General features: G+C 48.4%; 1 protein-coding gene across 5 annotated transcripts in view; it reads left to right on the forward strand.

Moving 5' to 3' along the window:
* LOC119956059 (PH and SEC7 domain-containing protein 1-like) overlaps nucleotides 1-13,367 on the forward strand; it is a 174,326-nt gene that overhangs the window by 156,442 nt on the left and 4,517 nt on the right. For all 5 annotated transcript variants that reach the window (XM_038782871.1, XM_038782873.1, XM_038782872.1 and 2 more), the window contains 4 exons: nucleotides 2,465-2,655; nucleotides 6,832-6,902; nucleotides 10,575-10,732; nucleotides 12,221-12,365. In XM_038782871.1, coding sequence (XP_038638799.1) covers nucleotides 2,465-2,655; nucleotides 6,832-6,902; nucleotides 10,575-10,732; nucleotides 12,221-12,365 — 565 coding nt within the window. The remainder of the gene's footprint in view (nucleotides 1-2,464; nucleotides 2,656-6,831; nucleotides 6,903-10,574; nucleotides 10,733-12,220; nucleotides 12,366-13,367) is intronic.

Consider the following 13,367-nt stretch of genomic DNA (forward strand, 5'->3'; position numbering starts at 1 on the left):
CAGCTATGAAGAGAGGCTGATTAGGCTGGGGTTGTTTTCCTTAGAACAGAGAAGGCTAAGGGGGGATCTGATTGAGGTGTACAGAATTATGAGGGATGGACATGCTAAATTGCTCCTTAGAGTCTAAAGAAGTGTAGGTTAGGTGGGGTTAGGGGGTAGGGCGGGGCAGTGGGCCTCGGTAGCGCGCTCTTTCAGAGGGTCGGTGCAGACTTAATGGGCCGAATAGACTTTAGGGATTCTATGATTCTAATACCCTCAGCTGGGTACAGGAATTGAACCCACGCTGTGGCACTGCTCCACGTCCCAAACCAGCCGTCCAATCAACTGAGTTGACTGAACTGCAGTAAAACAGGCAGCATTGTTACGTCAACTGAGTGCAGTTGGTGTTGAGATTTGAATCAATAATCTGCACCAATACAAAAGTTTCCCTCGGTTAGTAACTGATTGTGAGAATTATTCGGGTTAACAACCCCTCACCCTGCAGGCCGGAGAAATAATGAAGTCAGGAGTGGCTCTCTACATTTTGTGCGGTGTTCATATTGGGATTTTAATTGAAATGTGTCTTTGAGTGGTGATGGTGCTCTGACCCAGCACTGGAACTGGCACACGGCATCCTTAGCTCCCAAGTCCTGAAGCATTCTTTCCAAGGTGGGAATTTGGGTGGCATCCTCTTCTGTGTTAACTTTTAAATTAAATAAGGGGAGAATGATACACTTATCAAAATCAAAATGTCAGGAAGTGTGCACTTTTGTACAACAGTTAATTGGGACGTTAATCAGCCAGGAGATGGTTGGTTCCGCGTGCATTTAGCTGGATGCTGAAATAGAAATATGTACTTTCAAAGGTTCAGAAAGCACAACTTTTCAATTAGATTTTCTTATTTTAGCTTCGTACTGTTAATTGCATTGATTTTTCAGTCAATCCCCATGAGAATTCTCTTCACATATCTCTGATTATCTGCTGTGAGGCTTATTATTGCTGTGAGTTCTTCACAGGGTATTAAAATTTTTTAAAAAATCTTTTGATATCAAAGGTGGGCTTAGCATGGGTGCTGTTCAGTATGGGCAGGCCTGTGTCCTATCGGCCTCAATGTCAAAATCTGATTCAAAATTGGCTGCCTTGTAAAGCCAGGCCTTGCTCAAAATCATTAACAGGCCTAGAAATACAGAGATGACAAGGAAATTAAGGGCGAGTGAGAGAAAATGAGAGGAGATCAAAACAGAGACAATCTGAGGAAGGCAGGCGGAGTAACTGAGTATGAGATGAGGTTTAAGGGGGATCTCTCTGGTTGGCTGCAGGGATTGATCTGCCCTGTCTAATGAACACCCATGGGGGATATTGCCACAGCTTGGCCAATACTTTTTGATCCCTGTTTGGCTCACATCCTAAAATGTGGGCCTTGAATTGAGACATCAGGGCAGTGGTCTGCAAACATTTAGGGCTATGTTAACATAGGGGTGGCATGGTGGCACTGCTGCCTCATAGCAGCAGGAATCCGGGTTCAATTCTGCCCTCGGCTGACTGTCTGTGTGAGTCTGCATGTTCTCCCCGTGTCTGCGTGGGTTTCCTCCGGGTGCTCCGGTTTCCTCCCACAGTACAAAGATGTGAAGGTTAGTTGGATTGACCATGCTAAAGATGTGCAGGCTAGGTGGGGTATAGGGACACCACCGACACCCAGATCAACCCCCTCGGCACCCCTACTCTTGGGACCTCTGGTCCTTACCTGAAGTGCGCTCCCCGGTCTTAGGCTCAGGCACAGCATTGCAGTACCTCTTCTGGCCACTGTCACCTGAGGAAGGAGCAGCGCTCCAAAAGCTTGTGTTTGAAACAAACCTGTCGGACTTTAACCTGGTGTTGTAAGACTGCTTACTGGAGGAGTTGAAGAAGCTGGAGACCTGTTAGCCAATTTGTTTGGCTGACAGCTTTCCAAGGCGGACAAAGCCCCACTTGCTGCCAATTAATGCTCAATTGAGTGTAAAATAGCAGTCAGTTGGCGGGGATGCATTCTATGCCAACTCTCAGGATGGCATGCACTGAACGCTTGCCATTCTGAAAGTACAGGCCCAAGGTTCTGGGTTCAAGTCCCATTTCAGGGCTTGCGGATAGCAATCGAGGCTGACACTCCAGTGTAGTACCCAGTGAGGTACATCATTTGTATGAGACATTAAACTGAGGCCCTAATCAGTCTGCTGGGGTGGATGTGCAAAAGATCCCACGGCACTGTATTGAAGGGGAGTTAACTCCACTGGCCTGACCAATATTTATTCTCAATCAACATCAGATTACCTGGTCACATTGCAGTTTGTGAGAGTTTTCTGTACACAAATTGACTGCAGCACTTCCTACATTCCAACAGCAACTGCATTTGAAAAGTACGTCATTGACTGCAAAGTGTTTGGAGGGGCCAGTGATCCTTAAAAGTATGAGTTTATCCTGAAGTTCAGTTTTCCTTTACTCCTGACAGCAATGAGGAAGAGCTGCGGAAGTCCCTGTCCGAGCTGGCCGACGACAGATCAGATCCCAGCCTGAAGGCCATGAACAGAATCAGTAGCGGCAGCAACCCGTTCTTGGACATCGTGCAAGATCCCAATGCAGCCACCTACAAACATGGCTTCCTGGTGCGCAAGGTTCATGCGGATTCCGATGGGAAGAAAAGTAAGTATTATCGGGCTAACTGTACGTTGTTTGAGTATCACAGTGGAAACTGAAAGATTACCTGCAATGACAGTGCAGAAGGAGGCCATTCGGCCCATTGTGGATAGCACAATCGCTTCACAGCTCCAGGGTCCCAGGTTCGATTCCCGGCTTGGGTCACTGTCTGTGCGGAGTCTGCACATCCTCCCCGTGTGCGCGTGGGTTTCCTCCGGGTGCTCTGGTTTCCTCCCACAGTCCAAAGATGTGCGGGTTAGGTGGATTGGCCATGATAAATTGCCCTTAGTGTCCAAAATTTCCCTTAGTGTTGGGTGGGGATTACTGAGTTATGGGGATAGGGTGGAGGTGTTGACTTTGGGTAGGGTGCTCTTTCCAAGAGCCGGTGCAGGCTCGATGGGCCGAATGGCCTCCTTCTGCACTGTAAATTCTATGACACGTCTCGATGAGAAGCTGGTTCACTTCTGCACCCATTGGCAGCCATATAATCGTTTGCCAAAAGAGAAATACCGTTGTCCAGAATATTGGTCAAGATGCCCAACCAATGATCGCCACCTATGTTACCATTGAGCTAGCGGTTTCCAAGGTCTAGCCAAGCTTTGCTTTCTCTTCCTCTCTTAAGCACCATTTAGCCATTAATGTGGGGAATCTGGCCAAGAGGGAGATGACAAGTTAGTTTGAGCTGTCCACTCCGCAATAACAATAATTCGTTTCCGGTGGGCTATTAAAGTTTATGCACAAAAGTGTTTTGTGCAGTAGTGTCTTACAAAGTGACTCGGCCCTCTCTCACTGCACGACCCACACAATCGGGACTATCACCAGGTGTTCTTGGACGCTGTTTGATACCGAGCTCGGTGTTTGGAATTGTTGCAGCTTTTTGCTGCATTTTGATCATTGCTCCCATTTTATCCAAGACTGATTCATCACTGGGACCTTCAACCTTCAAGGCAAAGGGTATGTTGGCCTCCATTGCAAGAGGATTTGGGTGCAGGAATAGGGATGTTTTACTGCAATTGTACAGGACATTGGTGAGGCCACACCTGGAGTATTGTGAGCAGTTTTGGTGTCCTTTTCTGAGGAAGGATGTTCTTGCCATGGAGGGAGTACAGCGAAGGTTTACCAGGCTGATTCCTGGGATGACGGGACTGTCAAATGAGGAGAGACTAAGTCGGTTAGGATTATATTCATTGGAGTTTGGAAGAGTGAGAGGGGATCTCATAGAAACTTATAAAATTCTAACAGGATTATGCAGGGTAGATTCAGAAAGAATGTTCCCGATGGTGGGGGAGTCCAGAACTTGGGGTCATAGTTTGAGGATAAGGGGTAAATATTTTAGAATTGAAGTGAGGAGAAATTCCTTCACCCAGAGAGTGGTGAATCTATGGAATTTGCTACCACAGAAAGTAATTGAGGCCAAAACGTTGAGTGATTTCAAGAAGGAATTCAATACCGCTCTTGGGGCTCAAGGGATATGGGGGGAAGGTGGGATTGGGGTATTGAATTTGATGATCAGCCATGATCATAATGAATGTCAGAGCAGGCTGGAAGGGCCGAATGGCCTCCTCCTGCTTCTATTTTCCATGCAAAGTGAATGTCCCTATGAATCGAACTCTTTGAATGTATAATTTGTAAATGTTTCTTGCTCTGGATTAGCTTTGTCGATTGCAGGCTCTGGGAGATAGATAATTAGTGATCTGAGGGAGGTCTTTTAAGATTTATGAAAAGGTTTGATGGGTGGGTGCTGTGAAGATGTTTCTACTTATGGGAGAGACCAGTAGTAGGGGCAATCAACATGAGATTGTCACTGATAAATCCAGGTAAGGAATTCAGGATAAATGTCTTTACCAGAGAGCAGTGAGAATGTGGAACTCTGTACCACATGAGGTGATTGAAGTGAAATGCAGCGAAGCTAGATAAATGCATGAGGGAAATTATTTAGAGTCTTCGGGGAATGTCACTGGGCTAGTAATCCAGCTTGATGCTCTGGGGTCACAGGTTCAAATCCTACCATGACAACTGGTAGAATTGAAATTCAATTAATATAATCTGGAATTAAAAGGTAGTTCCATGGCTTGTTGTGAAACCCCATCTAATGGTTCACTAATGTTCTTCAGGGAAGGAAATCTGCCATCCTTTCCTGGTCTGGCCAACATGTGACTCCAGACCTACACCAAGTCGGTTGACTCTGAAATTGTCTAGTCAGCCATTCAGTTCGAGGGTGTGGCACCGTGGCCCCTGTCAGGGGTGATTTCTCGTGGACAATGTGACCCGCTGGGGGCCTAGCGTGCAGGAGCGTGCGAACCCCGGCCAATGGGGAAAAGGCGCAGGGCCCTGGGAGCAGGGGCCCGCGCAGTGCCGGGAGTCAAGGAGTAAAGACCTGTTTGATATACCTCCGTGCCTGTATTTGATTAAACCGCGTTGTTGTTTCCAATAAACCCCTTTGTTATACAAGAAGCCTCCTCCGTGATACCTCATGCTATGATGAAGGGCAATTGGGGATGGGCAACAAATGCCAGTGGTACCCACACCCTGTAAAAATTAAGGGAGAAAGAGTAGCACACCACATATTTCCCAATCGTGATCGAATCAGTACTGTGGCCAAGTTGCTACTCGAGCTCATTCACTAAACACAGTCTGGATTTAATTACAGTGCATGAAAGTGAGTTTGACAACTCAGTCCTTATTGCTGATAAGATCGTAAGACAGAGGTGCAGAATTCAGCCATTCAGCCCATCAAGTCTGCTCCGCCATTCAATCATGGCTGATATGTTTCTCCTCCTACATCTGGAACATCTGCTGCCTTCTCCCCATAACCCCTGATCCCCTTCTTAATCAAGAATCTATCTATCTCTGTCTTAAAGACACTCAGCGATTTGGCCTCCACCGCCCTCTGCGGCAAAGAGTTCCACAGATTCACCACCTTTCCTCTGAAAAATTCCTCCTCATCTCCGTTTTCCCCTTCAGTTTGAGGCTGTGCCCTCGGGTTCTAGTCTCTCCCACTAGTGGAAACATCATTTCCTCACTCACTCTATCTACGCTACTCGGTATCCTGTAAGTTTCAATAAGATCGGTGGCTCCTGAGCTTGAACCTGTCCTCCTATGTCTGAGATACCTTTTGTATGTTAGAGTAGTTCCACCATCTCTATGCTAAAAACTCCAAAGCCCTCCCAGCCCCCACCCCAAGGATTTGCCCTCAGTTCCCTCTTCCTCATCTACACTAAAGACGCCCAGACAACCCCCTCTCCATAACCTCAGGAGAAAATTTCAGCTCCAACCAGGCAGGAGTCAGAAAGCTTGGGCAGTATAGTCATCCAATCCTGAATGAGCTCCAATTTCCTCCAGTAAAATATTGTGAAGAGCAAAGCCGTTGTCTCTGTCCACCTCACAAACTCTTTACTTCTCTGACTGTAGCCCCTCCTGCATTGGCATGCCATGTTGATGTCCTCCCTCTCTACCCCCATCCCACTATATTATTGGTGACCATACCTTCAGCTAGCTTGATCCCACCCTCTGGATTACCCTCCCAAGACCTCTTACCTTCGAAACAACCACTTTGACCAAGTTGCGATCACCCCCCCCCCCCCCCCCCCCAACCCCCACCCCCCCTCATTCAATACCTCCTGTAGCTCATGCTCATTTTCTTTGAACCCTGAGAGGACATATTTTACAGGAGCTACGCAAATGCAATATTGTCCCTTTGTTGACGACGTGGATTTGAAAAATGTTGACCAGCTTCATTGTTTGATCCGAACCTTCCGCACAATTCCACCATCTGAAATAGTGCTGAGGTTATTTCAGGCAGTTCGATAGTTCTCAGATGATTCTGAATGAGTCACATTGAGCTGGGGCAATGGAGCAATCTATGGCGAGTGGAAGGACTTTTCCAACTCTGCCTGTCTGTAACAACAGCCGCAGTGTGCGCTGCTCCCCAGGTGGTTCCCCCAGAGCCAAGGTGGACCTCACTCCTGCAGTGTGCGATTGGAGGGTACACACCTTCATACAGGGTAGGTCAACCATCTTTAGTTTTAACATTTTCAGACGAGAGTTCCTCAGTTGGAGCCTGAACCAGGCCCAGTTCAGGGATGTGTTGGACCAGCCAGGGTAAATTCATGCCTTTGAAAGATTCTGTGATGAGCTGTGTAGAACATGCATCACCCGTCTGATTTTTTTTCCCCCCCACAGCTCCGCGAGGGAGGAGGGGCTGGAAGACCTTCTACGCTGTGTTAAAAGGAATGATCCTCTACTTGCAAAAGGTTTGATTTTTGCACCCCGGCATTTTGTTTGAAAGGGAGAATTTACCAGAACATCCAGTGACCTTTTATAGATTTCCTCCGTTTGGTCCCTGGCTGACAAATCTCTCTGAGGCCGAATCCAACTAACCTCAACCTTGGTACCATATTTAATCACAAGCTCAGCTTCTGACCCCATATCCACGTTGAGAATGCTTCCAGCTCTGTAGCATGGACAGATTGTGCCCCTGCCTCACCTCGCCCGCCACCTTTGTGTTAACTGTAGGTTTTTGTTTAATAAATTTAGAATACCCAATTCATTTTTTCCAATTAAGAGGCAATTTAGCGTGGCCAATCCACCTACTCTGCACATCTTTGGGCTGTGGGGGCGAAACCCACGCAAACACGGGGAGAATGTGCAAACTCCACACGGACAGTGACCCAGGGCCGGGATCGAACCTGGGACCTCGGCGCCGTGAGGCAGCAATGCTGTCTACTACACCACCGTGCTGCCCTTATGTTAACTGGAGGTTTGACTATTCCTTTGCATTCCTGGCTGCCATCCCATATCTCCGGAAACGTGAGGCCTTCCGAACTCCGCTGACTGCCTCCTAACCTGCACCGAGTCCCGTTCCCCGATGGCCCTGTGCTCGCTGACCTCCATTGACTTTTGGCCAAGTAACGACTCAATTTTAAATATCTCATCCTCATATTCAAATCCCTCCATGACCTTCTCCCGCCTTACCTCTGAAATCTCCGGCAGACCGGCAACCCTTCCATCGTGGCCTCGTGAACATCCCCAATCTGAATTACTCCCCCATGACAACCATGACTTCAGTGGCCAGAGCCTTAATTCTCTGGAATTCTCTCCCGAAACATCTCTGCCTCTCTGGCTCGCTCTCCTTCCTTCAGACCCTCCTCAAAACCAACCATTTTAACCAAGTTTTTGGCCACTAGTCTTTACTTGACTCAGTATCAATGTGCATTACTACCTTGTTTAATGCAGTTTTATGGTGCTGCTAACTCTAAAGCAACATTGAGGTAAAGTTACGCCCAAGGAGCCTGAGTGGTTCTCTCTCTTGAGTTTTGATTCTCGTTTCTCCTTTCCTATCTCCCTAGTGTATGGACAGGATAGGGAACTTACCAGGTGAAGAATCGTAACCCCAAGCCTTCCCCTTGGTATTCCGTGGTAAAGTGTATTAGACCCACTCGTGAACTGTGTTGTTTCCTGTCGGAAATATTCATAGCAGTGTGTCTAATCTGAAGGCTCAGGGAATAAATGTGCTCCTTTTACCAGTCTGGTGATTCGTCATTCTTTAAGCCGATATAGCTGCTTAGAGCATCAACTATATCAAACGGTTAAACAGGATAATTGCATCAAGAGTGCTGGAGTGTATCATTATGCTGCTTCCTTCCTATCTATGAATTGCACATTCTGTAGAATCCCCACAGTGAAGGAGGTCATTCGGCCCATCGAAGTTGCACCGACCCTCTGAAAGAGCCCCCCCACCTAGGCCCATTCCCTCACCCTATCCCTGTAACCCTGTAGCCCCACCTGACCAGCACATCTTTTAACACTAAGGGCAGTTTAACAAGGCTAATCAACTTAACCTTCACAACTGTGGGCTGTGGGAGGAAACCGGAGCACCCGGAGGAAACCCACGCAGACACATGGAGAAAGTGCAGACTCCACAAGACAGCTGCCCGCGGCCGGAATTGAACCTGGGTCCCGAGCACTGTGAGGCAGCAGTGCTAACCACTGTGCCGCATCGAGATATCATATCTTCCAAGATCTGTTCTGGGAGATCGCAGTCACTCATTGGAGAGCTCTTATTTATGTGTCTATGATTCAGGGCTACCAGGTTTGTCTGAATGTGGATTGATTTCCTAGGAGCTTCATGAGGGATCAAAGTCTTCTGCATGAGGGCGGGGGGGGGGGGGGGGGGGGGGGGGGGAGAAACTGCTCGCAATGACCGTCTGTAATAAAATCAGATGATTGCTCTCCAGCGCCAAGGTAGGTGGTGGGCTGGGGGATTGTGGACAGTTTTGTAGTTAGAGTAGGAGTGCGTGGGATGGCAGGGGACCCATCTTTCCTCATGGAGGCTTGTGGAGTGCTCTTCCTGGTCACACTGGGAAAACGTTCTGGGTTCCTGAGTGCAGCACTCCCTCTTCTGGGCCCCGCTTTGAACTAGCATCGGGGTCCCGATGACATCAGAGGGACCCCTGTTTGTACGTATTAATAGCTGAGTCAAGAAGGCATTTTGGCCACCTCTAAAAGGGGCAAAGGCCCAATGAAGGTGGTGGCAGGCAGCAACTTTGCCCAATACTTGCACATCTCCTCCGTCCTGAGGGGAAGGGGGTACTAAAAGACCCCACCACATTCTTATTGTATCTTCTCTCCCTGGGTTTCTGGTTTTAAACACATCATGGGTCACTGTCTGTGCGGAGTCTGCACGTCCTCCCCGTTTGTGCGTGGGTTTCCTCCGGGTGCTCCGGTTTCCTCCCACAGTCCAAAGATGTGCGGGTTAGGTGGATTGGCCATGCTAAATTGCCCATAGTGTCCTAAAAAAAAAAAGTAAGGTTAAGGGGGGGTTGTTTGGGTTACGGGTATAGGGTGGATACGTGGGTTTGAGCAGGGTGATCATGGCTCGGCACAACATCGAGGGCCGAAGGGCCTGTTCTGTGCTGTACTGTTCTATGTTCTATGTTCTATTCCCAAGCTGTGCACTTTTAGAAAATAGAACATACAGTGCAGAAGGAGGCCATTCGGTCCATCGAGTCTGCACCGACCCACTTAAGCCCTCACTTCCACCCTATCCCTGTAACCCAATAACCCCTCCTAACCTTTTTTGGACACTCGGCAATTTAGCCTGGCCAATCCACCGAATCTGCAGGTCTGTGGGAGGAAACCGGAGCACCCGGAGGAAACCCACGCAGACACGGGGAGAACGTGCAGACTCGGCACAGACAGTGACCCAGCGGGGAATTGAACCTGGGACCCTGGAGCTGTGAAGCCACAGTGCTAATTACTGTGCTACCGTCCTGCCCGCTACATTTAAAATAAATTATAGACCTTGGCAGCATGGTCAGTGCAGGCTTGGAGGGCCGAAGGGCCTGTTCCTGTGCTGTAATTCTCTTTGTTCTTTGGTCATATCCACAACTAGTCAAATATTTTGAAATGCAGATGTGGAGCCAATCACAGCAACCAATCAACACAGTGGTTAGCACTGCTCCTCACAGCACTGTTGCTTCACAGCGTCATGGTCCCAGGTTCTATTCCCGGCTTGGTTCACTGTCTGTGCCGAGTCTGCACGTTCTCCCCGTGTCTGCGTGGGTTTCCTCCGGGTGCTCTGGTTTCCTCCCACAGTCCAAAGATGTGCAGGTCCGGTGGATCGGCCATGATCAATTGCCCCTTAGTGTCCAAAGGTGGCGAGGGATTGGGCACGGGTGGGGTGCTCTGTCAGAGGGCTGGTGCAGACTTGATGGGCCAAATGTTCTTCTGCACTGAAGAGATTCTATGATTCTATGAATTGTCCAGCAAACGAGTTGAAAGGCAAACTAACTCTTTTATGGTATTTGTTGTGGGGGGGGGGGGGGGGAGGTGGAGTTGTTACTGGGAGAACGTTATGCTCTTCCTGGAACAGTCTGGGATCTGAAGGATGTGCTGAATAATTTCCTGGCCTTTGTTTCTGAAAGGATGAGTACAAGTCCGACAAACAGTTGTCAGCAGAAGACCTGAAGAACGCCATCAGTATCCACCACTCCCTGGCTGTGCGAGCAACCGACTACAGCAAGAAGCCCAATGTCTTCTACCTAAAGACAGCTGATTGGAGGATATTTCTTCTCCAAGCTCCGTGAGTGGCTAGTTTTGCAGTACCTAGTAGATCACTGGCGCGCCCAGCACCCTGACCCTCCAAGGGAGGAAGTGCAAATTCCACACACAGGCTGGAATTGAACAAATAATTGACCTCAAACAGGGCCTCTTAAGAAAAGTCAGAAACTAAACTAAGCTCCGCCGGTGAGGGTTAGGCTTCTGAGAATGCAGCAGTGCAGAAGAGAAGCTACGGCAGAGACAATCGAAGATTCTAAGGGCTGAGTTTCCAGGTCAGGTCTCCTATTCAGGCACCCAGCACATTAATACAGGAAGGTAGAAAGGAGTGGGGGAGAAACAATCACTGAGGCTGATACAGAAGTCCTCAAACTTGGTCACAATCTTTTGTCCGGCTACCAAGTGAACAAATAGTTTGGCATAGATCCCTATCCACCCCGGAATCACAGGCGCCGATGAAACTCAGAAGTCTGATGGCGGACAGAATTACTGTACACGGAGGGCAGTGAATATTTGGCGGGAGGTCTGTTGGCGCAGTGTTAAGTGTCGATACCTCTGGCCCAGAGGCTTTGGGTTCAAGTCCCACTTTAGGACTTGATGCCCACAGAAGGTGAGTTCATGTCATAGGCAAACTGGGGATTGATTATCGGATTTGGTCCAATGCGCCTGATGGCAGGTGGTAAAGAGCGGGAGAGTTTCCTGGTCAGCTATCCTGAGGATGGCAATGGCAAACAACGGCGGTACTGTGGACCCAGCCAATGGAAGTCCATGGCCACCACTACCCTCTTTGGGCGTGGAACCTGAAGGAGAAGACAAATGTTTAACACGGGGCTGATGCTGTCAGGAAATGTGTAAGTGAGCTGGATGGTAGCCGGACAGAAGATTGTGACCCAAGTTTGAGAACTCCTGTATCGGCCTCAGTGATTGTTTCTCCCCCACTCCTTTCTACCTTCCTGTATTAATGTGCTGGGTGCCTGAATGGGAGACCTGACCTGGAAACTGGGATTAGACCAGAGTTTGAAGAGTTAGAAGGAGGGTGGGATTAGTCCAGATATGGGAGAGTGATCAGGATGTGGGAATGAGTAGGAGCGTGTGATTGGTCTAGACGTGGGGGAATGAGGAGGAGGGTGCGATTGATCTAGATATGTGGGAATGAGTAGGAGGGTGGGATGAAATTATGGGCTCAATGACCTGCTTCTATTCTCAAATATTATTTAATTTGACCTTTTTTTAAAGAATGAGTGAGTGACTTCTGTTAGGAAATGGACATCTGGTAAATGTAGCGTCTTGTAGATTCAGATGATGGGGATCTACCTCCTTGATACCTGTTGTGTAATCCGTACATGGGGACCTCACTCTGATCTTCACTGCAATTGGGAAATCTTGTAACCTAACACCAGCACCATGGTGACCTAAAAGAATTAGGACCTGTTTGCCTCTCAGTTTTCCTCGAAGATGCCGGATTCTGCTCTCCCTCGTGTCCCGATTGTAATCTCAATTTCTTTCCCACCAGGAACGCAGAGCTGATGCAATCCTGGATCACCCGAATAAACCTGGTGTCGGCCATGTTCTCCGCGCCACCTTTTCCTGCAGCCATTGGTTCCCAGAAGAAGTTCAGCCGACCCCTTCTGCCCACCACCCTGACCAGGCTGTCCCTGGTGAGTGATCTGTGTTCCAGTACACCCAGAGATGAAATATCTGTAATACCTCTATTAAAATGGCAAAGGGAATGAACACATTTAGGGAGGGACGGTAGCAACGTCAGTAATCCAGACACCCAGGCTAATGTCCGGGGGGGGGGGGAGGCGAGGAGGCGGGGAAGGGGGAGGGAGAACAAGGAGTCAAATCCCACCAGGGCAGTTATTAAACTTGGCATTGAAAACTAGTCTCAGTCGTGGTGTCCATGACAACCACAATCGATTGTCAGAAAAACCCATCTGGTTCACTAATGCCCTTTAAGGAAGGAAATCTGCTGTCTTTACCCGGTCTGGCCTACATGCGACTCCAGACCCACAGCAATGAGGTTGACTCTTAATTGCCCCTCTGAAATGGCCTAGTTGGTCACTCCTTTCAAGGGCAATTAGGGGTGGACAGCATATACTTACCATATTAACACACAAAGTAGGTATGCCCCAGTTTCACAGAATTGTTATTTGAGGCCAATGCCAATACTTTTGGGTGAATGACAGCCATTGGTTGAGGTACCTGAAGACACCGGGCACACATGGTGAAAGGGCAGTGGCTCAATCTTCAATAAGGCCCTCTTAGTGACCCCACTGGTAAGGCAATGTGTTATGTGTGTTACATGGACCAACATCATGTTATTTGCGTTCATTACACTCACCTTCACCATAGTCAAATATCCTATATTTCTTGTCAGAATTGTCTTTCCCAACCTCAGGATGTCTCGAGGTGCTTTAAAGCCATTGAAGTACTTTTGAAATGTGGTCACTGCTGTAGAAACTACTGCAGCCAATTTCCCACAAGCAGCGATAATAATAATCTTGATTAGTGTCACAAGTAGGCTTACATTAACACTGCAATGAAGTTACTGTGAAAAGCCCCTAGTTGCCACATTCTGGCGCCTGTTCGGGTACACTGAGGGAGAATTCAGAATGTCCAATTCACCTCGCAAGCACGTCTTTCGGGACTTGTGGGGG

This window comes from Scyliorhinus canicula, chromosome 22, assembly GCF_902713615.1.
Source record: "Scyliorhinus canicula chromosome 22, sScyCan1.1, whole genome shotgun sequence".
In the NCBI taxonomy this organism is placed as follows: Eukaryota; Metazoa; Chordata; class Chondrichthyes; order Carcharhiniformes; family Scyliorhinidae; genus Scyliorhinus; species Scyliorhinus canicula.